Source organism: Zootoca vivipara, chromosome 16 (genome assembly GCF_963506605.1).
Source record: "Zootoca vivipara chromosome 16, rZooViv1.1, whole genome shotgun sequence".
NCBI lineage: Eukaryota > Metazoa > Chordata > Lepidosauria > Squamata > Lacertidae > Zootoca > Zootoca vivipara.
In genome coordinates, this window is record NC_083291.1 from 22,782,294 (window position 1) to 22,809,374 (window position 27,081).

At 44.0% G+C, this 27,081-nt stretch overlaps 2 protein-coding genes across 4 annotated transcripts in view; both read right to left on the reverse strand.

Annotated features, from left to right (window-relative positions):
* Window positions 1-6,014, reverse strand: part of TDRD7 (tudor domain containing 7) — a 47,019-nt gene extending 41,005 nt beyond the window's left edge. For all 3 annotated transcript variants that reach the window (XM_060269055.1, XM_060269054.1, XM_035140967.2), the window contains exon 1: window positions 5,732-6,014. The gene's annotated coding sequence lies outside the window, so the exon portion shown is untranslated. The remainder of the gene's footprint in view (window positions 1-5,731) is intronic.
* Window positions 6,015-16,120: 10,106 nt separating this feature from the next.
* Window positions 16,121-23,502, reverse strand: LOC118075279 (perilipin-3-like). Its single transcript, XM_035097182.2, has 7 exons — window positions 23,440-23,502; window positions 22,724-22,919; window positions 21,460-21,542; window positions 19,934-20,174; window positions 18,357-18,574; window positions 17,647-17,787; window positions 16,121-16,471 (listed from the first exon to the last, which is right to left on the reverse strand). The coding sequence occupies exons 1-7, from the start codon at window positions 23,500-23,502 to the stop codon at window positions 16,121-16,123; spliced, it is 1,293 nt and encodes a 430-aa protein (XP_034953073.1).
* Window positions 23,503-27,081: the final 3,579 nt, after the last annotated feature.

The window sequence follows — 27,081 nt, forward strand, 5'->3', positions numbered from 1 at the left end:
TACCCAAACCCTTTTGGGCTGAAGCTCTATCGTGTTTCACCTATATTTACAACCGCAGATATCAATCAGCCATTGATTGCACCCCATACGAAATGCTGTTCAAAAGGAAACCGTTTGTAAAACATTTAAAAATTTTCGGTTCTGAAGTTTGGGTGCACACTCTGCAAGGTGACAAACTGAGCAAATCTGGTCAACATGGCATTTTTCTAGGTTATGAAAAAGGTTCTTATCGTGTGCTGATGACAGACACAAACACAATTAGGCTGACCAGAAGCATGGATTGTAATCCAAAATGGGACAAAGTTGGCATTTTTCAATGTCATCCCATTTCAGATGATGAGGTGGTGAAACCAATTAACAAAGAGGCAAAACCTGTAATTGATGCTGATGGTAGCACAGATTCTGACACTGATACAGATGATCAGAATGAAAAGACCTCTTTTAAGAAATCAGATGGGTCTGACACTGATCTAGAGGTAGAATCTTTGCCAGATACAGGTCACCATTCTCCCAAGGAGGAGGAACCAGACCCAGAGGATCCCAGAGTATTGCGTAGATCTGAGAGAACTACCAAGGGACAAGCACCTAAACGATTTTCTAAAGAATTTGCTAAAGCTGCTATTTCAGATATGGCTACCACTAGCAATCCAAACTCAGTTTTTGAACCAACTAACTACAAAGAGGTTCAAAATTTACCTGAAAAAGATGCCGAACCTTGGCTTAATGCCATGAAAGCTGAATTGAATTCCCTAAAGCAAAATGACACGTGGGAATTGGTTCCAGTAGAACCAGGCATGAAACTTGTAGACAGCAGGTGGATTTACAAAACCAAGACTGATCAGACTGGTAAAGTGGTCAGATATGAAGCCAGATTAGTTGCACGTGGTTTTTCTCAAGTTCCTGATCAGGACTATCATGAGACATATTCACCGACAGTCAAATTTGAGACAGTTAGGCTGTTGATGAAAATTGCTGCAGAAGAGGGCATGACCATATCTCATCACGACGTAAATACTGCGTTTTTGTACGGAATTCTCAATGAGAGTATTTACATGTCACCGCCAGACGGAGTGCAGATAAAAAAGGGAATGGTGTGTAAATTAAAAAAATCCCTGTATGGTCTAAAACAAAGTGCTCGATGCTGGCACACTAAGCTGACAGAAGTGCTGTTTTCCTTAGGTTTCAAGCAAGGAAAGGCTGATTCTTGTGTTTTTGTTAAAGAATCTAACCAGCACAAATTGTACTGCATTTGTTTTGTGGATGATATTTTGTTTTTCTGGAAGGATGCAAATATTTACAAAACCACTCTTGCAAAACTGCAAAAGCATTTTGATATGAAAGACCTAGGGGAAGTCAGCAATTATCTCTCACTGGAAGTAGAGAGAAATAAGCAAGGTGATGTTTTGCTGCATCAATCACGTAAGATCAATGATGTGATTGAAAAATTAAATCTGACAGATGCCAATTCTGTAGACACCCCCATGGTCACAGGGTACCAACATGATACTAATGCTAATGTTTTTCCTGACACTACATTGTTCAGAAATGTGTTGGGTAAACTTAGTTTTATAGCAAGGTGCACAAGACCAGACATTGCTGTTAGCGTAAATTTGCTCAGCAGATATGTAAATAAACCTACAGTGCAAGACTGGAAGGCGCTGAAACGCATAGTTAGGTATTTAAAAGGCACTATGCATTACAGGTTGAAGCTTACTAGCCAAAAATCTGGAGGTCTTGAGATCTATGCCGATGCCAGTTTTGGTAGTGATACAACTGATGGCAAGAGCACCTCAGGTGTGTGTTATTTGTACAATCAGTGCCTATTTGATTGGTCTTGTAAGAAACAGGCAACAATAAGCATGAGTTCATGTGAAGCAGAACTCAACGCTTTAAATTTTTCCCTCATGAATGTAGAGTGGTTGTTGCAACTATGTGAGGATATGAGAGTAAAAATTTGTTGTCCAGTTCAAGTTTATCAGGACAACAAAGCCTGCATAGAACTAATCCATTCAGAAGGGTGCAAGCAAAGAACAAAACATTTGCTAATCAAATTGCACCGTGCCAGAGAATGCATTCAGAAAGGAGTTGTAAAAGTCTCATATATGCCAGGGAAAGAAATACCTGCTGATGCTTTGACTAAAGCTGTTAATAAGGAACAACTTGGTATATATGTAAAGAAATTGCTTTTGTGCTAGATTTTCATAATGGTCAGAATGAAAAGGGGGAGGTTGTGAGCATTTTCACCCCTCCCATTCTGAAAATCTGGTGATATCTGCTGTTGGGAGGGAACAGTTAGGAATTGTTACTTTGTTGTTTTTCATTCCTGACTCTGCTCTCTGCTGTGTGCTGTGTGCAGTTTAATATCTTCTGTAGACAAGATGGCTAAGTGAGAAGCTGTAACACTCACAAAGCCAGATCTGTAAATATGCAGTAGTTAATAGAAATAAATGAGGAATGTTTTGAAACCTCTACAAATGCTTCTGCTGTTCACTGCTGATTTGGTGCTCATAAAGCCCAGTTATGAGTCCATGATTCCCGGGTGTATGCTGAAGGTGTTCCAGACGTCCTGCCCAGGCATAGGGGCCTAAGAAGACCTGGACAGATCCTGGCATTTACCCACATACGTGCCATAGGTTCGCCACCACTGCAATACACTTTATGAATCCATTCCTTTAATATTAGTATGCTGGGTAGCCTATCATTTAAGTGGCTGTAACTATTCTTGCTGTTGTTACAAGGCTTCCTACTAATTCCAAACCATTCCTTCTTAAAATTCCTTTAAGACAACCAAGTAAAATATACAGTTAGAAGGTACAGCATATTCAGTAAAGCCTTTTTGTTAATCAAGTTTTATTGGCCCAGTTTGCATATCGCCATAAACCATGGTTTAATGTGAATGAGCAGCATGTTAGTTTATGCTGTCCAAGAGTTCTTGGAGTGCTTCTCCCCTGTCATGGATTAAACAAGCCAGAATCTGGCTTGTTGTGTTGTCCAAAAGAAGCTCATGATTTGTTTCTATGTTGCCCACATTCCTTTCTGCCTACCACTGTAGATATAAGCAGTCAACTGGACAAAATAGGTAGAATCTGAGAGGGCTATCAAATACTTTTACAAACATCACAAGGTAGAGTCTATAGGGGCCAACTGACCATGTCAAGTAATCTCCAAGTGAGGATGGCAATACAGGAGAACACAATGCATCCAGGCTGAGACAGTCCCCACTTTGTGAACAGCTGCCCCCCATGCACAAATGTCTGATTATTTTGTCAAAAACAAATGCTGTCATTTGTTTTAAAAGAGCACAGATATAGTACACATCTCCCAAGAGCAGCTTCCTCAGCTGGTTTTTGAAAGGTGTTTTAAAATATGAAATAATGTAACATTTATATCCTTCCCAATTCATCTGGCATAGGTAATTCATACGCACGTCAGCTGATCTAGATGGCTGGTGGCCCACCCCGAAAAGCCTTGTCACTCAAGACCTGGAACATGGAACATGTCCATTGTGTACCAAGTTCTTTAAAAGTTTTGATTTCATACTACAGGAAAACTGTGATGCCATGAGTTTATGAAGTTTGTCCACAGTACTTAAGGGAAACTTTGGTCCCAACTTTACCCCTGTATCTTCAATATGGGGATAATACTATCCAATCCTGCAAGGCTGTTGCTAGATAATTACTTGAAGCTCATGCAACAGATTTTATAATACTTTATAACAACTTTTATTATCAATCAAAATAGGAACAGAATTGACGGGTAACAGCTTTAGAAAGCTTGTTAGAATTAATTGCTTAGGATCACTTTATATATCTGCATCTGGTTCGCACACAATGCTAAATTATGGTTTAGGGCCATGTGCTTATTTAGGGCTTGTGTGTGTTTTCTCCCCCCCCCCTGTCAGAGCCTTGAGATGACCAGAAACTTTCACTTTTAGTTAATTGTGAGTCTCCCTGTACTGAGAACTGTGGTTATTCTTAGCTATGGTTTAGAGAAACAAGCCAACTTCATAAACCATGGTGTGAAGTTGGCTTTCCCACTAAACCATAGTTTGACTAACAGCACATTTTCTGGGTTTGGATATAAGAAGTAACTGTGCTCATCTTAAAGCTCATTCACAAAACACTAAACTGTATTCAACACCCTATTGTGTCTTTTTAGAAGTTTAAAGTGAGCACCCAGAAAGTAAATCCCATGGCAGCAAAAAGAAAAGATCCAGTGGCACCTTCAACTCCAAACATTTTTATGGAGGCATATGCCTCTATAAACTCCACTTCAATCAAGGAAAGCTTATGCCATAAATTTAAAACATTAGTTTGACTTTAAACTAACGCCTCTTTTGTCGTTTTTATTGATATGAAGTCCTGATGGATTTGCAAAACTACCCAAGAAATGAGATATACTAGCTGATGTTGAAGCAGCTGATGCTGAGGACACAAATGGGGGGAGGGCAGGAAGGGGGCAAGAGAAAAAACTGAAAGGGAAAAACCACCATCAGTTTTCCCCATTTTTTCCAGCCCCTCCCCCAAACTTGCTTTTGAAAAATGCTAACTTTTAGTTTTATTGTTTGAACTGTTCGTAAACAGATAAAACAATATAATCATTTGTTGATGTTTTCAACAAGAAGGGGTGTACTGTGTGATTTTTTTAATTAAATAAATCAGAAAAGAAAAACAACTGAAAAATCAGGGGCGGGGACAGGTATTTCTTCTTCATTGTTCCAAGTCTCCCCCCACCTCAAGCCTTCATGTATGCCCCAACAAATTCAATTCAGACTGATGCCATTTATCAGGCGTATGGCACTAGATGCTGACATTCAGAGTTTAGATTATAAGCAACAGCAACACAGGGAAGCAGATATCAAGACTATCTATGACAAGCAAGAAAATAAATTCAGAGATAGTAGGGGGGAGGGGTTAAAGGTGTGTATGTGAAGGAAATGGAGAAAAAAAGCGCATAGAACCACCTCCTTGCCAAGCGACATCAGGGTCAGGATGGGGGGGAGAAAAGTAACCAATATACAATAATATTATTAGCACATTATTATTTACTGAATTTATATACCGCTCTAGAAGCAGGATAGAAACGTTTGAATAAATGAATGTTTAAGAATGTGAACAGTTCAGCAAGACAACCAGGTGCTCTAGTGATAGATGAGTGTTAGCGATGATGACATTGGGTGGTATTTATTATAATTATTGTTATTGTTGTTACATTAATTAAATTTATATACTGCCCTATACCCAGGGTCTCAGGGCGGTTCACAGAACAAAATCAAGATAAAAAACCCACAAAATACCTAATAATAATAAAAAAAACAACCACCCAGTAGCACCCCACCCCCCTGAAAAGAACACATTTTTAAAGAAGGGCATAGGATGTAAATCGGATCAACCAAAGGCCTGGCATTATTATTATTTACTGAATTTATATACGATGACAGCTCGGCGAACCTGGGCTACATTCATACAGGCGCACAGGCGGCGAGCAGCGCAAAGGCTTCCACGGGCTCCTCGGTTCCCACGTTACGTCCGTGAGCAAAGGTAATGTAAAAAAATAAAAGCACGACTGCGCCCGAGGAGAGCGCGCAAGGTGAGCAGGAGCGGAGCGAGACCAAACCCAGGAAGGGACAGCGAGGAGCTGAAAGCAAACGGCTGCGGAGCGACCCCCTGTTATGCCCCCCCCCCGTTTTTTTTTTATTTTTTGAAGGGAGGAGAAAAAAGGCACCACTCACTCAGGCCCGCGGCGACCCCGAAGGGTCTCGGCCCGACCCGCTCCCCGCCGCAGCCTCCTCCTCGCGCTCCGCTTCTCTCGGCCTCCTGACTCGCGCAGCGCCACGCGACCCCGCTGCCTCCTCCTCCTCCTCCTGGGCTACGCGGCCGACAGCAGAGGCGACCCCGCCCTCTGGTCCAACGTCTCTCTCCCTCTTCTCTCTCCCTCAAGCCGCTTTTTATTACGAAACAAGACAGGCCGGCCGGGAGCGAAGCTGCGCCTCCCCGACACCCACACCCACCCACACAGAACCCCCCTTCCGGACGTGCCAAAGGGGGCGGGGCAAGGTAAAATGGCCGCGCCTGCGCCTCGAGCGCCGGTTTGCCAAGCCCCGCAGGCCTCTCCGGCAAGCTCCGCCCTCCCGCCCCGCCCTCGACACGTGAAGGCCGCCAATCGAATTCGGAGCCGCGAGGCGGTTGAAAAGCCAATGAGGAGGAGGGTTCCGAAGGCGTGCCTCTGTCAACATTCCCCACCCCCACCCCGCTTAGATTTCGAATAGGAGTCTGGGTGCTGCTTACTTGGCCCAACGCAATTTGAACCTGAAAGTATTATTATTCATTGAACCTTGAAAGTGTTGTTGTTGTTGTTGTTGACATTGATACCGCCCCAATTGGGTTGTCACCTTTGTTCTGGCAAAATAAAGGACAGGGCGATGGGGGGGGTTTCATCGGATGGCAAGTGACTTCAGAACAATCTGTTTCAATCTATTGCAGCCTATCAGCATGGCCTCTTTAGAATTTGTCACACACATGAATGTGTAAATCTGTCCGTGCTTGGCTATGTTGTTGTTTAGTCGTGTCCGACTCTTTGTGACCCCATGGACCATAGCACGCCAGGCACTCCTGTCTTGCACTGCCTCCCGCAGTTTGGTCAAAACCATAGTACTGGGAAAACCATAGCTTTAACTATACGGACCTTTGTAGGCAAGGTGATGTCTCTGCTTGGCTATACCTATGTTATAAGAAAAAACTTCTGCTTTATCCCTTATGGAGTATCCAAGAGTCCATATAGAGTCCTTATATAGGTTCTCTATCGGTAGGAGAAAATAACAGAGGCCAACTACTAGAGAATATTGAGAAGGAAAGCAGCTAGTAAGCATGATCTTTATTAAACTGTTGCAACAGGGTCCCCCGCTCACTCCACGCAGGGAGGGAGGAGAGTAGTAGGGTTGCCAGACTCAATAGAGGACAGGACTTCTGTGCCTTTAATTGCCCTGCTCTCTTTTGTGTCTGGAAACCTTAAAAAGAAACCAACAGACCCTTTGCTTGGAAATTAAACAAAGTGTAAGCTCTTATATTGATTTTTCAAATTGCCTACCCTGTAGCTCAAGACCACCCCCCCCAAAAAAAAACCATCTCAGACATACATCACAGAAGGACTGGTCCCCAGCAGAAATTTGAGTGTGTTGATTCTCTCCTGTCTGCCAGGATACCTGATAATGCTTTTCTGGGTATCCAGGCCATTAACAGTAAATACTTAGTTCCTGAATCTCTTATGCATGTCGATAGTGTGCTCAGCCTAACAGATACTTGCCAGACTGTATTTACAGGGAGGTGTAAGCCCCTACCTACAGTCAAAAGACAATTGGAAAGCTTTTCCCATTTTCTTCCACCTTGCTGAGAAATATTTGAGGTCAATTTGGGAGAGTCAAAATGGCTTCAGGATTGTTCTCCTGTTCTATTTCAGACACGTGGTTTATATACTTATGTATGTGTTTGCCTTGTACATTTATGAACATTTATATGCTGTTAAGGTGCTACACCCAATATGCCAGCAAGTTTGGAAAACTCAGCAATGGCCAGAGGATTGGAGAAGATCAGTCTACATCCCAATTCCAAAGAAGGGCAGTGCCAAAGAATGCTCCAACTACCGCACAATTGCGCTCATTTCACACGCTAGCAAGGTTATGCTTAAAATTCTACAAGGCAGGCTTAGGCAGTATGTGGACCGAGAACTCCCAGAAGTGCAAGCTGGATTTTGAAAAGGCAGAGGAACCAGAGACCAAATAGCAAACGTGCGCTGGATTATGGAGAAAGCTAGAGAGTTCCAGAAAAACGTCTACTTCTGCTTCATTGACTATGCAAAAGCCTTTGACTGTGTCGACCAAAGCAAACTATGGCAAGTTCTTAAAGAAATGGGAGTGCCTGATCACCTCATCTGTCTCCTGAGAAATCTCTATGTGGGACAAGAAGCTACAGTTAGAACTGGATATGGAACAACTGATTGGTTCAAAATTGGGAAAGGAGTACGACAAGGTTGTATATTGTCTCCCTGCTTATTTAACTTATATGCAGAATTCATCATGCGAAAGAATTTGTCACACACATATGCACATGAATGTGTAAATCTGTCTGTGCTTGGCTATACCCAGATCTTAAATACATGACCTTTCACACACCCTTTCAAGCACATAGTTTCTGTAACTTGGCAGAGAGAGAGAGAGAGAGAGAGAGAGAGAGAGAGAGAGAGAGAGAAGAAATACCGGTATCAATACAGGATGTAGAATTTTCCCTTGAATTATGGGACAAGTATCATGGAAATTCTGCTCACTATTGATCCAGAGTAGAATCCCAATGTATAGTTAGCAGAATAAAAACTTAATCACGTTGCAGGATCCCCCCCAAAATAGACCAGAGGCAATTGTATTTCATCCAGCAGAGCTTTACTGCTACTGAAGGCAAATGAGCATAATGGTCACAAATCCAATACATTCAGGATTGGCAGTGTCCACAAGAAATCCAATTGCAGCAGACTTAACTTTAAACTCACAATAACTTATAATAAGACTAAAGCATACCACGTACAGAACACCACACCAGAAGGAAAAGAGATAGAAAGAGAAAGTGAAACCCAGTCTCCTTCTGACCTTACTATTATAGTCAGCACATAGCTGTCAAGTTCTCCCTTTTTTAATGGAAATTCCCTTATGCTGAATAGGCTTCCTCTGGAGAAAAGGGAAAACTTGACAGCTATGAGTCAGCATGACCTTGACAGAAAGAGATAAGAGAACCTGTTTAAGCCAGCTGTACTCAGCTTCTCTGAAGGTAACCCAAACATCATGAACCTTCTGCTTGTTTCTTTCACACAGAGAAGCTTCCAGAAGCTTCTTGAATTAATTAGAATAGGAAAGATCTCTACACATCAGATCAATGCTTTCTGTACTAAGAAATGCAAACTGACACATACAAGCATCAGATGCAACACATAGGTGCCTCTTAATTTTGTCTTTTGAGGGCATCTTATTAAAACATTATTATTTCCTTTGCGGTTGCTTCCCATGAAGGATCCCAAAGTGCTTTACAGCAGGATATATATATATATATATATATATATATATATATATATATATATAACATCATGAACCTTTTGCTTGTTTTTTTTTACACAGAAGCTTTCAGAACCCTCTTGAATTAAGTAGAATAGGAAAGATCTCTACCCATCAGGTCAATACTTCCTTCACTAAGAAATGCAAACTGATAAGCCCTAACTTCAATAGTGGTGTAATGTGGGGAGGGCACAGGGGTGGTTGCCCCTGGAGCAGAATTGTTAGGAGGCACAACATTTCAACACCTTGTTGTGCTGCCTCAATACAACTGCGCACTTCCATCACTCCGTTGAAAATGGCTTCTCTATGCAAACCAAGTAGTGACCTCTCCAGACAACAGAATGACTCTTCTTTCCTTATCTCAGTGGTTGTGATCTCCTGGCTGTGCAGACATGGTTAGGCATTTGAATGTGCATGTGTACTCCATCTGTTTCCCTCACTCCACATGGCCCCAGTTACTGGCAACCCACGCTACACCACTGCCCCCCCAATCTCCACAGCAATGTGAGATTGCATGTGTTCTATGTTTCCTTTGGAAATAAGGCACTGCGGAGACTGTGACATCTTTGAGAGATATTTACACCTGTGTCAGAGTTTTGGGGTGTATGGAGTGTTAGGGGAGAGGTAGTACCTGGTGTGAGACACGTCGTGCTCCCCCTGCGGTAGTTTATCCACCTGTGGTCCCCACCTGGCACTCAGCTCTCACCTATGGCTTCAGCATGCAGCAGCAGCCACACCCTGGGAACGGCTTCGGCCGGCTGGTTAAGCCAGGTGAAGGTGATCGCTGGGTCTCAAACCCTTGGTGAATTAGCAGCTTCCGCTGCATGTGAAGCCAGGCACCGGAGCAGGTATAGGCAAACTCGGCCCTCCAGATGTTTTGGGACTACAACTCCCATCATCCCTGACCACTGGTCCTGTTAGCTAGGGATGATGGGAGTTGTAGTCCCGAAACATCTGGAGGGCTGAGTTTGCCTCTGGATGATTGAGTGGACAAGATCAATTAGTCAAGAAGGCGGTTTCTACCTGAGCTGTAGAAGGAAATGAGAGGCAGATGGGGCTCATAATCCTGGGAAGGTAGCCCATCTACGAGAAGGAAAATTCAGATCCTAAACATCCGCTGCCTTGCCTATCCAGACTCATAAATTTCAATATTTTTCAATCTCTTCTACTGTTAATTATTTTTAAATGTTTTAAAATGTTTTTGTTTTTTATGTTTTTAATATTTTTTTGCTGTTTTTAATATTTCTTGTAAAGTTTTACTACAATCCAGCAGTATATAAATTTTGGTAAATAGAAATAAAAATAAAATAACTCCAAACATCAGGAGGGCACCACATTGGTGAAAGCATGGCAAGAGGATGTCATATTACAGTATTGTTTCTAAAGTTTTATAGTGCTAAAAAATATTTCCATCATTTCAGACTCGGCAGTGCCTAAGTGCTCTTGTGAAATGTTGACTACCGATGTTTCCCCAGCTTTTAAATCCATTCACTTTGCTCCTGAGCTGAAAGCCCAAGCCTTCTGCACCTTACTATCTTGCTGTGTTAGCTTACTGTAATATTTCTTAGTTGGTGATAATGGATAGGGAGTGGCTACCTGAGAACAGAAAGCACTACTAAGCTAAACTAAAGGAAATGAAAGTGAAGTGGGCAAATAGAATACACACAGTATACGTATAGCATAATTTAATAAAAAGCTAAAGTGAGACCTCTAGCTGCAGCAGAAACATAATGCATTTGCTGAATGTTTGTCCAACACTTCACATATCGGAATATCGGAAGCTGCCTTATACCAAGTCAGAACATTGGTATATAGAAGGAGAATTCCTGGGTACCAAGATCCAGGCTTGGGGCAAGTACTCTTTGGTGAGAGAACCTCAGCAGATATTACTCACAAAACGTGCAGCAAAGTAAAGCCTAAAAATATAGACTGCTAGACCTTTAAAATGAGTGAGAGATTTTACTTTCTTGGGCTCCTTGATCACTGCAGATGGTGACAGCAGTCACGAAACTAAAAGACGCCTGCTTCTTGGGAGAAAAGCAATGACAAACCTAGACAGCATCTTAAAAAGCAGAGACATCACCTTGCCGACAAAGGTCCGTGTAGTTAAAGCTATGGTTTTCCCAGTAGTGATGTATGGAAGTGAGAGCTGGACCATAAAGAAGGCTGATCGCCGAAGAATTGATGCTTTTGAATTATGGTGCTGGAGGAGACTCTTGAGAGTCCCATGGACTGCTAGAAGATCAAACCTATCCATTCTTAAGGAAATCAGCCCTGAGTGCTCCCTGGAAGGACAGATCGTGAAGCTGAGGCTCCAATACAGAAGAGAAGAATCCTTGGAAAAGACCCTGATGTTGGGAAAGATGGAGGGCACTAGGAGAAGGGGACGACAGAGGACAAGATGGTTGGACAGTGTTCTCGAAGCTACGAACATGAGTTTGACCAAACTGCGGGAGGCAGTGCAAGACAGGAGTGCCTGGCGTGCTATGGTCCATGGGGTCACGAAGAGTCGGACACGACTAAACGACTAAACAACAACAACAGACCTTTAAAATATGCCCTTGTGAGTTCCAAAACTTCCCACTTCTCTTTATTGTTTTATTGCTGACCTCTGACTGACTCCAGTTCCTGACAATTAAATAGATGTTGCATGTTGTTTATACCTGTATGAGGCTGGAACAGCTCCCCCTCCTGCTGTGACTCAAGTGAGGACTTAAATTCGCTATGTTTGCTAAATCCCCACTTAACTAACTTAAGTGGGCTAGGTGGGCACTTAGGTGAGCTAGATGGGCACTTAAGTGGGTACTTAATTGGGCTTGGTGGGCACTTAAGTTAGCTAATTGGAGGCTTAACCAACTGAGCCTACTTAAGTCCCCACTTAGCCAATTTAGCCCACTGAAGCCACTTAGTTTGGGGGCGGGCAGCACAGAAAGTGGGTTTTGTGGCACAAAACTAGCACACCACTTTGGCTCTGGTCAATTAGACAAGGTTGGGTTTGGGGCCATTTAATTGTGACCCCAGTTGGAGTGTCAATTACTCAGTTTGAGGGCCAGCACAAAATGTTGAATATGCGGCACTAAACTAGCACTAAACTTTGGCACCTGTTTGGAGTCAATTGGACAAGGTTGGATTTTTTGCCATTAACCCGTGACCCATATTTGTTGTCAATTACTTGGTCGGGGGGGGGGGCATGAAATGCGGTGTTTGTGGCACAAAACAACACTAAACGAGAACTAAACTTTGGCATCCGTTTTCAGGGGATCCAGAATTTTGAGGTCGCACGTTAATGAAGCTCCCTGTTACCTCTTTAGCTTCTGACACTTCCTCCTCCCAGTCTTCTTCCTCTTTTCCCTCTGGTCACCCATTATCATCCCACCACCAATCCCCTGGCTCTGAGCCTTCTTCCCCTGTGGGTTCCCTTGGCGGTTCCCCAGCTGATTCCTCCCACCACTCCTCTGCATCCAGCCAGTCCATAACATCTATATAAATAAAAATGTAAATGTCCATTTGTACAGGACCTGAAATCTCTGAAAGTTCTTGACCAATTGCTTTGAAATTTTGACACAACGTTGCATTCCAATATGCCTGTGTTTCTATCTACCTATATCATATGGATGTCACACCTGTGACAGGTAAAAACATGGTGTTTTTTTTAAAAAAACAGCGCCATCTGTTGGACGTCTAAGCAACACACACTATACTGCCATCCTTCCAATGCGAGTGTGCGGAGGCTGATGGGAGCAGCTGGTTGGTGGCTCCTTCTGGGAGGGTGGGGTCAGATCCTGGCCCTTCGGCACCTCTGCCTCCTGAAGAACCAACTGCAGCTGGCCCACATGCCCCCTCACCCGCCGGAACCCGTTGGGGGAACCGGCCAGGCCCTCCCTAATATACACATGGGGTATGCGAGGGGGAGAGAGAGGGGGGTCAGGGTGGCGGATTATGTCAGAGAAAGGAGTGTTGTTATGTCATGGGACTGCCCTGGGAAACGGGGCTGCTGAGTGCAGGAGGGCCGTGCCTTTGGGGAAGAAGAATAGGGCAGGGCAGGGTTTCCACACCGTTTATATTGGGGGTGGGGGGTGGGGGCATTTTCAAGAACACGTGTGGGTGGGGGAGTCTTTTGGGGGGACTTACAGCCTAAGCCACAGTAACACGTGGCCGGGTACAGCTAGCTATTCTGTACATTCCAACCTGACCGGGTGGTGCCAGAGACAGAATCTGTAGCCTTCTGCATGCAAAGCAGGAGTGCTACTACTAAGCTACAGCCCTTCCCGTAGGCACAACATAGGTGTGAGTGTTATTGCTTATGTAGTCAAAATGACACCTGCCTATGAAACAAAAGGTTGCAAAAAGCTCACAACAGAAATTCTTGTTGACTTGTGATTTCAGCTCTACAGTGCCATCTAGTGCCACATTGTTATAATATGTTTATAATGTCATAAGTCAGACATGTCCAACAGGTAGATCGTGATCTACTGGTAGATCACGGGGTGTTACTGTAGATCCTGGTTGATCTCTGGCCCCCCAGCAATCTCCTTAGAAGCAAAACAACAACAATGGCTTTCTAAAAAAGCTCTACAACATTGCCATTCTCCAAAAAGTTCCACAACTTTGGCTTCCTACAAAAGCTAAACAACTCTTGCTTCCCCAAAAAAGCTCAAAAACTTTGGGTAGATTTTTTGTGTGACAATGGGTAGATCACTGCCAGTTTTTTAATACTGTGAGTAGATCACAGTCTATTGGGAGTTGGACATCCTGTCATAAGTCAACGAATGTATATGAGTCTCAGGGTTAAAATTCCCACTGGGCCATGATGCTCACTGGGTGACCTTGGGCCAGCCACTGCCTCTCAGCTTAACCTACCTCACAGGGTTGTGTGGATTAAGTGAGGAGTAAGGAGAACCATGTGCTCCAACCTGAGCTCTTTGGAGCAAAAAAAAGGTGGGAGATAAATGCAGTAAATAAATATATGGGTATAGCCCGTATAATTTGCATTTTGTGTAGGCTAGTTCTGAGCTGTTACCAGCTGTGTGCTCTCCCCTCCTTTGCCAGATATGAGCTCTATCTGGGTAAGTTCTCAAAGTGCATTTTTCTTTCACACAAAAACAACATACCAGTAGCAGTGGGATTTATGTGGAATTCAGTCAGGCTTTTGCTGAGACACGCCTGTTCTTTTTAGTTCCTCTTTTAGGAAAACAAACCAGAAAGTTGCCATGAGCCTCGGCCCAAATATAAAAGGGGATTCGCCCTTCATTTCCCCCCACCAGCCCCATGGCAGCAAAAGAGGCAAAGGAACCTCAAAGGAACATAATCCAAAGTGGTTCCTAATCGTTGCCTTCAATTTCTAGGTTTTAGGACTCTGTTTTTGTGATTGTTCCATTGTTTTAAGCTGTTTTCATTGCTATGTTTTCAATGGTTGTGACCTGTGCTGGGAACTAAGGGTGAAGGGAGGGAAAATAAAAATAAAAAGCAAGGGTTGATTATGTTAAAAGGATGGAAATACCTCATTGAAGGGAGAGTTGTGTGTTTACCAACTGGCCCCAATGGAGTATCCCTTTGTTGAATAAAAATATATATTATATCCATCTGATTTAGCTTATTGCCCAATATTCCTTTGTGGGCAAGGTGCCAAAATGCATCAACAATGACCCCATCAAATGGACAAAGCCAATTAGCTAATACCTTTTGGTCAGCTTTAAAAGCTGGTTTTGGGGCCTGAACTCACTTGGTTGCCCTTGTGGGCAACTTGTTCTGGCAGAAAGTTTGGGGGAACATGACCCCCATTGATTCTCCAGGACTTCCAAGTAGCTTTAGATACCGTTGGTTATAGCCATGGTGGGGTGTAGGAATCTGCCATGGGCGCGAGGCAAACTTATTATCGATTGAACTTTGTTCAAGGGGAAAGTGATGCTGTGGAAACAGATACCGAAATAACTTTGTAAGGCATAGGTGCATAGTCCAAAACGTATCTGACTGGTTCTGCATCTTGTGCTAATAAAAAGAGCTCCGGCGGAGCTGGCATTTCAGCTTGCTTTCGCACAGCTTACATGCTACAACTCCCGACTACGTCTCCTTCACTACAATGGGGTACCTCCAGCCCGCAGGTATACTGCAGCCATGGCTTGAAGCTTCCTCTGCCCAAAAGGAAGAGTAGCAATTTACTAGTTATTGGGCACAAAAAGGTGTTTGCTGATCTTGGCCATTTTGTGAGGCCATGACAGTGGCTGGTATACACAAAGCCATTTCTGTGCTCCAGAGGGATAACCCCGCCCCCCCCAGCTTTGGACAAGAGTGCAGTAGAGCACTAGCAGCTCAAACTTTTGTTCAGGAACAGTAACAATAACAATAACTCACCTCAGCTTTTCACCACGCTTTATTTACAAAATTCTCAAGACACATTTATATAACACTGCATCTGTATTTGCCCCCCCACATAGAAGGCCCCTTAAGATTTCTGCAGCTCGTCAGACAAGGTCAGTTGAACCTTTGAATTTGTAGAAATATGGCTTTGCTCAATATAATTATCAAAAAGGAGTACAGTTGTACACACCATAGATTTAAAGCACATGGTCTCCCCAAAGGATTCTGGGAACTGTAGACTGCTCTTCACAGAGCACCCATAACAAATTACAGTTCCCGGGATTTTGGAAGGTGGGGGTGAAGTCATGAACTTTAAACATACGGTGCGTGCAAAATTGATAAAACAGTTTGTTTTAATCCATTTGGAAGCATCTCTCATTCCCTAGAAACATCACCAGTCTAAGGAATTTACCATTAGGGACAATTTTAGTTCTTACACTTTTTCAGAAGTCAGAATCCTTATGCTACATCAGGCATAGGCAACCTTGGCTCTCCAGATGTTCTGGAACTACAACTCCCATGATGCCTAGCTAACAGGGCCAGTGGTCAGGGATCATGGGAGTTGTAGTTCCAAAACATCTGGAGAGCCAAGGTTGCCTATGTCTGTGCTACATATTGCTCCAAGAGAATTAGACAGGTTCCAAGCAGAACCCCACGTCTGGCACTCTTTTAGGCCTCTGCCTTTGCCTCCTTTTCAGATTCTACCATAGAGGTTTGAGCAGGAAAAAAGGGCCTAGCCCCCCATGTTGTCATAATCACATGTTCCATGGTCTCAAAGATGGTCTCCTGGGCCTTCTCAATCTTCTCCTGGCTCTCCTTCAGGTTACCACTGGGAAGGTCCTTCAAGGATTTGGCACCGGAGAGGGTCGCCTGCAGCTCTTCCATGCTGTTATATGTTTGCTGCACCTTTTCTAGGAGAGCAACAGGGAGGCCCTGCGCGTTAGCCAAGAATCTCTGGCAGATATTCTGCATCTGCTGGCTGATGCCGTAGGTCAAGCTTAGAGCCTGCGATTCTGCCTGCTATGGAGTGGAAGGGAAGAGAGGACTTGTTAGATGACATGTTTATTGTACGGTATACCACCACACTACGCTTTCTGTACAAGTATTTGAGAGAGGCTGAGGAGAAGGCACATCTATTTACTCATGCACTGAACAGCAGTACTGATTTCTCCCCAAGGCTGCAACCGTCCATGTTGCTTGGCGCACACCACTCCAGTGCTCTGGAGCCATTTTGGGACATAGCTGCCAAGTCTCCTGTTTTCCCCGGGAAATCCCCATTTTTTCCAGCTGTTCCTAGCTGAAAAAACGGATTTTTTTGTTTTTCCCCGGTTTATTCTGGCGTGGCGGCCATTTTGGAACTGGGCAGAGCATGCTCAGAAGTGACTTTTGATGCTGCTTTGCCCAGTTCCAAAATGGCTGCCGCGCCAGAAGTCACACTGCAGCCATTTTGGAACTTGGCAAAGCAGCATCAAAAGTCGCTTCTGAGCATGCTCCGCCCAGTTCCAAAATGGCGGCAGCGCTACTTCCGGCCTGCTATTTCCGGCCCGGTCCCTTATTTCTCTGACAGCAACTTGGCAGGTATGTTTGGGGAGGCTGCAGTCTGGGGGAAGTCAAGCACTGCTTTCCCTTCTGCCCATGTGAGGCCAGAGAGATGTTTTTTGCTCAAGTGAAGGAGCTTTGAACCAACCCTTGGTGTTGACATTGTCTTCGTTCATGTTTATTAAGAACTGCAGCAAATATTTGCATAAACTTCTCACTCTTCAGGAAGGGTAGACTCCACCCACCCCAAATCCAGCAGCTGCCCAGGACAAAAGTTGCTTAGCATCAGAAATGCACCAAAGGAAGCTGCCCTGTACAAAGTCAGAACTTTGGTCCATATAGCCAAGTGTTGTTTACACTAGGGGAGGGTGGGAAAGTTGTAGCCTTCAGGTGTTGTTTGATCCCAATTCCCATCAGCACCAGCCCATGGTTGGGGGTGATGAGAGTTGGAATCCAGTAACATCTAGAGGGACACAGGTTCTCCATACTTGGTCTACACCAGTGTTTGCCAAACTGGGGATCGCTACTTATTTTTGGACTACAGTTCCCATGATCACCGACTCCTGGTCCTGCCAGCTAGGGATGATGGGAGTTGTAGTCTAAAAACAGCTGGAGACCCAAGTTTGGGAAACACTGCTGCTACCTCTGAAGCATACCTCTAAGAGACGCTCTTCATAGCTCTGACTTGGCATTGGAAGACTCCCATTCCACTCCACCAAAATTGGTTCCATTTCCTTCTGGTGATTAGCAACGTTCGGATTCAGTTGCCTATCCAGAGACTGCAAGGTGTACTTTATCTGGAAAGGAGTTTTCAAAATATTAACATTCAGTATAAGGAAGTATCTTGCAGCTATTGTTGCTCTTAGCTCACCAGCCTGAACTCAATCCAGCCACTCCCATTCCATCTTTCATTAGAGACCTTTCAAGAATTATCTTAAAAGCCACTTCAATCTTCTGCCACAGAAGTTAGTATAAAGGAGTTACAGCATTTGATCAGACTTTCAAGAGCTTTTAGTTGAGTACTCACTATACTCATCTCTGCTCCAGGGGAGGTCTGGAGAGCTGCGACACAAAAGGAGCCTTTTCAGTGGTGGCTTCCGCTCCTAAGGGAGCCATGCCTGGCGCCACTATTGCTATCTTCCTTCAAGTGTCAAGCATTTCTGTCTCAGTGGTTATTCCACTTGCCCAGACCCCATTTAATCCTTCTGCATATCCAACATCATGGTGTTGGACTACAAGTTCCATCACCTCCAGCCATTGGCCATGCAGGCTGGGGCTGATGGGAGTTGTAGTCCAGCAACTTCTGGTGGGGCTACCTCTGTCCTATAGCCAGATCTTGGAACCAGAGGAGTAGCTCAGTTCTTACCAACAGAACCGCTTCTTGAAGCTGGAAGAGTATCTCCCGAGTGCTTCGCTTGATCCTTTGCATCTTTGCCAGAGAACTCTGGTAGACCCTGTGTCGGAAAAAGGCTGAGAGCGCGCCCAGGCGCTGATAGTAACTCTCTTCCTCTTTTTCCTTTTTGACAGGAGCTGTTTCAGTAGCTTCTTCAGGGTTGTTTATCACCACAGAGGCTGCGAGGGCAGCTAGAAAAGAACATACACGGTCTCGACAAAAACCCTCCTTTGCATTTTAAGTGGCTATTTATTTCTGCTACCCCCCCAGAAACCTACCTTTTTACCTGGGAAGCCATGGCTATAGCAGGACCCATGTAAACAAGCTCAGAGCATCTTTTACCCATCTAGCTTTATGGTTTCACGTGATGCTGTCTGATCATACAGCTTCATATTGATTTTTTTTTAAAGAAAGATTTATAATCCAATTTTGTTATAGTCCAATTTTGTCTCCACAAATAATACACTCGAAACAACCCCCCAAAACCACACTCCAACCATTAATATACAAGTTAACAAAACTAAAATCCAAAAAAGCTTCAATGGCAGGCTACAACATCCATCTTCTTAAGACTGTTTAACCAGTTATATACCTTAGCAAGTCAGAAGGTGAGCATATATCACAGTCTACCAGCATATTCTTCTTGGGGCAGGGACTTGTACTTGGTTGTAATGTGCCATGTGCATGAATGGAAAATGTTTTAAGATTTTAAAAAACTGTCTAAGACAAGCAACTGACTTATGTCAAGTCACACCATTGGTCCCATCTGACTCACTACGGTCTAGCAACAACACACAAACGTTTCAGACAGGAGACTTTCCCAGTCCTAGTTGAAGGTTGAGCCTGGGAACTTAAAAAAAACATAACACCACCAAGATGGCATTCTGGAAATCTGTTCACGATGCAGAGTACCCCCTGTGATGCTTGAGACCATCTTTTTTAAAAGGCCTGAGATGTGCTCTGGTCAACTCTGCCCCCCCCCCCCCCCCGCACAATGCTCTTGAGCTGGTACAATTTTTATTTCACTTCTAAAAATGTTAATATACCACTAAATCACACACAAAATCAAAGTGGTTTACAATTAATTAATAATAACAATAATAAATTTGTTATTTGTACCCCGCCCATCTAACTGAGTTGCCCCAGCCACTCTGGGAGGTTATAATCTACAATATTATGGTGATTTTTAAAATAACTTCAGTAGACCAGATTTCAGACAGCGAGATGGATAATAAGTATTTGGCCCATACCTCAATAACAAACAAACAAACAAACAAACAATAATATATTACTTATACTCCACCCATCTGGCTGGGCCTCCCCAACCACTCTGGGCGGCTTCCAACAGGATATTAAAAACACAATAAAAGTTCAAACATTAAAAACTTCCCTAAACAGGGCTGCCTTCAGGTGTCTTCTGAAAGTCAGATAGTTTATTTCCTTGACATCTGGTGGGAGGGCGTTCCACAGGGCAGGTGCCACTACTGAAGAGGCCCTCTGCCTGGTTCCAAATACATTCTCCCTCACAAAAGCAGCGGCAATATTCTCACCTAGTTCTTCATCTGTTACTGGCAGGTAGTATTCTATCATCTCCTCAGATGCCTCTATCATGTGGTCAATGCCACTGGTCACCATCTGCTTCATATTGCCCTCCATCATGGTGTTCATGCCAATCACCACTGCAGACACGGCCATCTTCATCTTCTCCTGGGTAGCCTCTTTGACCCCACCTGCCAGACCCGACACTGTATCCTTGGCACCCAGGACAAGGCCTTTGGCATCCAATACTACCTGCGGAAGGAATTTTTAAATGATATTCTCACATCAAGGAAGAAGAGAAGTGAAACTCCAAGCCGAGAACCAGAGCAAAGCCCCTCCCAAGTAGATATGGAAGGACCTCTAGTTTCTCAGTCATCGACTCTGATTTGATTCACGCCATCAATGGATGGCAGTAATTCTACACACACACAACCCTGAGGGGAAAATGTTTGTTCCACCCCCCTTTCAGCACTGATAGATAGGTGATTGTTAGGAACAAACAAAAGAAATATGAGAAATCGTGCCACAGGGCACGGAAATGAGCCCTGTCAAGTTTCTACATGTAAAACTCCTGATATTATCTTGGCAGTGTAATTGTGCTAGATGGTACATTGAAATGTGACCCAAGTTGAAAGCTGTCTCATGCAGAGTCAGACCATTGGCCTGTTGGGGTCCTCCACACCGGAGTTTTGTTGTGTCAAGATCATGTTGTTGAATATACCACAACAGTTCACAACTGATGGATTTATTCTGCTTTATTAGCTGTTTTGCAACATGTCCCCAACGCTATCACGTTATTGCTGCCTGGAGGAGTTATAGCACGGTGTAAGCAGGACAAAAATAAATAAATAAAATAAACAGGAACATTTGTGGTAAAAAAAAAAGTTCTGGGGTTTCAGCAGGAAGTTACAGGACATGCACTGCTTGGAAATGAAGCAGTGTGACCACCGCTATAATTTTGGCAGGAACAAACAGTAATGAAAGTGGGAATGTGCATGATCACCCCAATAGCACCAGGGCACAAATAATCGTAATTCTCTCTCTATATAAATGTAAGCTGTCCATGTTTGTTATATTCCACTTTTCTCCAAAACCACTTGACCAATTGTGTTGAAATTTGGACACAACGTCACATGCGAATAGGCGATTATACAGATGTCACACCTATCACAGGTAAAAACATGGTTTTTTGGAAAAACTAGAAAAACAGGAACATGAGAGGTTGCAAAACATTGCCCTCTAGCGGTGACTCCACCGGCACTGCAGCTAGAAAAGCTTCCCTCTCCAAAACAGCTCAGCTCGGGTTTACAGGGAAGAACAAAACAGCAGACAGGGCTGAATGGAGGTGGGGGCTTGTCTGGGTTGGGAGTGGGGGCAGGACGGGTTCGGGGTGGGTCATGGGTTGGGACAGGGTGGGGGGAGTCACAGGGATGAGCCACAGCAATGCGTGGCTGGGTACAGCTAGTGTGTAATAAAAAGGATGCCCCGGAGGGGTGGGGGCTGACTGTCTACACAGAAGCAGAGGTGGAGCCATTACCTTTTCAATAGTCTGCTGCACAACAGGCAGAGTCTCTTGCAGTTTGTCAAGGCCCTGACAGGCATAGGCATTTGCTGAAGCGACTGTTAAAAGAGAAGAAGCCATTTAGCCTTTCAATGGCTGCCTCATCGCTTCCTTCAAAATCAAAACTTACTTGAAAACCAGTTGGCTACTTAGAAGTTGACTCAGGGCCGACTCTAAGGTAAGGCTGGGTGGCGCGCTGCGCCAGGCCGCCAGGGGGGGCGCTGCGCTGCACCCGCCAGACAGCCGTGCTGGGAAACAGGGTGGGGCGGGCGCCGGAGGGATCTTCGCACCACGGTGCCAGGGTGCCAGATATGCTTAAGACGGCCCTGAGTTGACTTGGTGCATTTTCAATTCAGCTTTCAAAACTAAAAGGACATGGGTGGCGCTGTGGTCTAAATAATAATAATATTATAATAATTTTTTATTTATACCCGGCCAAGACCGGGCTCAGGGCAGCTAACACCAAATATAAAATACAGTTAAAAACAAAACAAAAACCCCAATTGATTAAAATACAGCTTAAAATGCAATCTCGTTTTAACCACTGAACCTCTTGGGCTTGCTGATCGGAAGGTCAGCATTTCGAATCCCCATGATTTGGTGAGCTCCCGTTGCTCTGTCCCAGCTCCTGCCAACCTAGCGGTTCGAAAGCATACAGGCACAAGTATATAAATAGGTACCGCTGTGGCGGGAAGGTAAACAGTGTTTCCGTGCACTGTGGTTTCCATCATGGTGTTCTGCTGCGCCAGAAGCAGCTTAGTCATGCTGGCCACATGACCCGGAAAGCTGTCTGTGGACAAACGCCAGCTCCCTTGGCCTGAAAAGCGAGATGAGCGCCGCAACCCCATAGTTGCCTTTGACTGGACTTAACTGTCCAGGGGTCCTTTACCTTTACCTTTTACCTCAAAACTAAAATGGTGACTGAGTGCAATCAAAGCGCAGGTTAGTTTTACTTCAGCCTTTTAATGGTACGTATTTGGTTTTTAATATTGTATTTGCATTGCAATATTGTAATTAAAAACAATATAATTATATTTTGTATTGGTGGTATATACTGTATAAACATTGCATATTAGCCCACCCTTTTATCACCCATCAAAGGGTGGGGAGCTTAGAATGGATTCCTAGGCTTGCATTGCCGGTACTGAGGACCCTTGGGACACCCGCACCTAAATGAGAGACCTCGGAGGGAGCCAAAACATTCCTAAGTGTAGAAGCTATCAAGCCAGTATTTACTTACTCTGAGGTTCAAGCTTATTCAGGACAGGCTGTGCACCGCTCACTGCCGAGGAGGCAATCTTCTTCACTCCAGCTTCTGTCATACCACAGACTGCATGGATAGCTGGATGGGACCCCTTCGCAGAGTTATAAGTAGTGGAAAGGATCTCGTAGGTAATGCTGACCAGGGGCAGATCAGTTAGCCTTTGTATGACACACTGGGAAGAGATATTGCATTGAGTCACCACCTTCTTAGACCCTAGAGGAGATGCTAAACTGTTGCTTTCTTGGGACTGCAAGAGTTCTAGTCAAAAAGCATCCTCACAAAGGCCAGCGATAACTCTCAGGTGTGCCTTGAGCTACGTCTAGCTTAGTGTGGGTGAATCATAAAGCTTAACACTCTATCTTCCTCTCATCAGTTCTGCGTTTTGACTGTCAGCATAATTATACCAGGCGGCTTCTACCGCAGGTGGAATATTTTGCTCTGCAGAATGACCTAGGCTGGGCTCCTTTAAGGGTTCATAACAGAGGCATGGAAGCCTTGCATGGTTTTTTTTTTTTAAAGGCATTGTAGCTCTAGTCAGATTTGGAGTCCAGCTGCCTGCAGTTACTGCCAAGTAAGAATACAAAACACCAGAAAACCCTTCCTTGTGTAGTAATACCCTTTGGGGAGGAAGTAGTCAGTCTAACTTGCTCTTTAAGTCTAAAGCTTAAATGGTTCAGCGAGGACCACCTTACCTGTTGTCCCTTTTCGGTGATCTCGTGGCTTGCAGCTTCCCCATTTCCTTTGTTATTAGACATGGCGATGATGAAATGTCGCTGCAGAAAGCTAAAGAGAAGTGTCAGCTACCATAAGAACATCCACTGCACACAGCGGAGAAAGTATTCATAAACCTACTTGAGAACTGCAATAGAAATATACTCTGAACTTAAGGTGATCTGTTTTGCAGGGAGCATTAAGAATCAGTGCAAGGTTTCTACTCAGATTCCTTCCAACATCCCCATACTGCTCTCTCACAATCCCTCTTGAACACAGCCTTCCCCATCATGATCCTTTTAACCACCAGAGTACCCAAGAGGTCAAACGAAATAAAGGTAAAGGATACTACAGGTGTGTTAGTTATCTTTACACTAAATCAGGCATGCCCAAACTTCGGCCCTCCAGATGTTTTGGACTACAATTCCCACCATCACTGACCACTGGTCCTGTTAGCTAGGGATCATGGGAGTTGTAGGCCAAAACATCTGGAGGGCCGCAGGTTGGGCATGCCTGCTCTAAATGAAGCCAACAGGTTTACTCCTTCCCTTTCTGGCATACCCAAGGTTTCCAGCTGTTTTTGGACCACAATTCCCACCATCCCTGACCACTGGTCCCGATACCTAGGGATGATGAGAGTTGTAGTCCAACAACAACTGGAGACCTGAGAAAAATAATTTATGTTGCTTTTTTATTGCCTTTTCAGAACAAATGTTGCTCTTATTAATTGCCTTTTTTATAAAGATCATAAGGCCATAAGGTTATAATGGTTAGGGGATTTTCATCTGGGGATTTTCTAACGCAGTCGTACCTCGGAAGTTGAACAGAATCTGTTCCGGAAGTCCATTGAACTTCCAAAATGTTTGAAAACCAAAGTGCGGCTTCTTATTGGCTACAGGAAGCTCCTGCAGCCAATCAGAAGCTGTGGAAGCCCCGTCGGACATTTGGCTTCCAAAAGAACATTCGAAAACCGGAACACTCACTTCCAGTTTTCGATCGTTTGGAAGCCGGGTCGTTAGACTCCCAAGGTGTTCAGGATCCAAGGTACGAATGTATAGCTTGTGGAACAAATTGTAGTTAAAGATGCTAGCAAAACAGGTGTTACATGCTTTTGCAGAAACGGCGGTTAAGAAGAACAGCAAACAGAACAAATTTTGCATGCTTCAGTGAAATAGAGGAACATGGCTTTATTGCCAAAAACAGCATGTAGAGGGGTGGAAACATAATGCCAAATAAGGGAAATCACAAATATGAGAGATGGTTGCCAGATTCAGATGAATGGAAGAAGGGTAACAGGCAGAGAATTTAGTATTGTAATAGGCGGACATGATAGGTTGTGACCCCTGGACAGGGGAGGGAATTTTGCACTCGGAGATAGCATAAAATTTCTGCAGTGATGATTTTCAGGTGTGCCTGCTTTAGGTTGACACTCACGCTCGCAGGTGTGCACTTTAAATAAAACTTTGCTGCTTCACCAATTTTGCTCAGGATCTATTTTTAGGGTCTCGGGGCTTCAAGTCTTGAGATTGGCATTTTTACATGTAACAAGACCCAAGTTTGGGAAACACTGTTATAATGTTGTAACCCCCCACCCTGGGACCTTAGGGTGAAGGGAAAGTAATTATACCGACAATTATGTTGTCACCGCAATTCCAAATAAAGTAGGCCAGTTATTATCTTCCTATTACAGATTGGAGCCAAAGCAGACACACATTTGCCCAAAGGCCCATCCAGGAATTTGATAGCAAAAGTTTGGACCTGAAGCTTCCTATCTCCTAGCTCAGTCACAGATAGCATTCGTTAGGAGAGATGCAATATTCCTGCACTACAAACCTACGACAGCAAGCATTACAATCTAATCAGAGGAGACTTTTACCCATGACATATGAGTTTCAGCACCCTTCACCTCCGAGGTAAGGCAGGCTGTAAGATGCCCTCCATTGCTTACTCCAAAGAAGTGCTGCTACCATCTGAAATTTTAATCCTTTGCCTGAACATGCAGAAGGTTCAGGCTGACAGTCTGCACTTCTGGAGAACAAGAGGCTTTAAAGAAAGCCAGGTTTGCGTCTGCACCAAGTGGCACGGATGGGGACCGCATAAAGCCAATCCCAGGCTTATATGCAAATATCCCAATGAAGTACAGTGGTACCTTGGGTTCTCAAACTTAATCCGTTCCGGAAGACCGTTCCAAAACCAAAATGTTCCAAAACCAAGGCACGCTTTCCCATAGAAAGTAATGCAAAATGGATTAATCTGTTCCAGACTTTAAAAAACAACCCCTAAAGCAGCAAATTAACATGAATTTTACTAACGAGACCATTGATCCATAAAATGAAAGCAACAAACAATGTACTGCAGTCACACAATCAATCCATCAGTAGCTGGACTGGGTTCCACACAGTCACAAAAACAAAACAAAAAAGAGTCGCAAAAACAAATGCAAAATAAATAGCAAAAACAGACAGACCTCAGCGTAACACTCAAAATGGAAGTGTGGCACTCAAAATGGAAACGTAACACTCAAAACAGAGCATGTTCGGCTTCTGAAAAAAGTTCGCAAACCAGAACACTTACTTCTGGGTTTGCAGTGTTTGGGTTCCAAATGAGTACCAAGGCGTTTGAGGACCAAGGTACCACTGTATATTTAGCAACCAAGAGAGATTCAAAAACGGAAAACTGCTTTTGCAAAACAAAACATAGAATTAACTAGCCCAAGTCCTAAAATATACCAACTCACATTTTGAAGTAGATTGCAGATGAGAGGGAGTCAGAGGTTGCAGAGTCAGCCCACTGAATGAAGGAAAAAGAGAATTGGGCAATCCCAGATATTTCTGGTAATGGAAAACTCCCCAAGAGGAGGGGAGAAAACACAAATGGTCCTATCAGATGGCCGGGGGGGGGGGGGCTAGGCCTTCAGGTGAGCCTTACATATAGTTAACAGCTTGCTGAGTCATGCAGAAATACAGGAACCCACCTTTGGATGTAGAATGATGTGGATTTGGTGTCTACAGTGGCATGTTTATTTAGTTAGAGGCTTACTATAATGGGTTGTCAAAGGTTTTTCCATCTAACATCACTAAGACAAAATATTTTGGAATAGTCTCTGCAGTGTGCTACTGAAAGTACTATGTACAATCAAGAGTTTGCAGAGTGTTTCTCCTTGCATAACACAAAAAGTCAGGATGCAATCCCTGCCATGCAAAACTTGCGTTCACCTGAACCAACAGTTCATTTTCATTCATGCAAAGCCGGGGCAAAAAAGCCAGCAGCCCTCCCCTCATTTGTCTCCAGGTATACTGCCACTAAATATGGGGGCTCCACCCAGCTACCCTGTTACATGTTTCCACCGAGAAAGAGCAGCTACTCCTTAAGCAGACCCCCCTCAAAGTCTAAAACAAAGTTTGTTTAAAAGGGTAATAAATGGAGCCGCGCAACAACAATAAAGCACATTCCAGGCAAAAACAAAATTTCAAAGTCCAACAGCTTTAAGCTACCTAAAATCAGACTCCTACTTACTTCAACCTCTAAGGTCACTTGCAGTACAAACCTTTCAAACCCACTGTTGTCTTATATAGCAATGGTGAGATTGTTAAAAGGCGGGCCACCCTTGACAGAATGTTTAG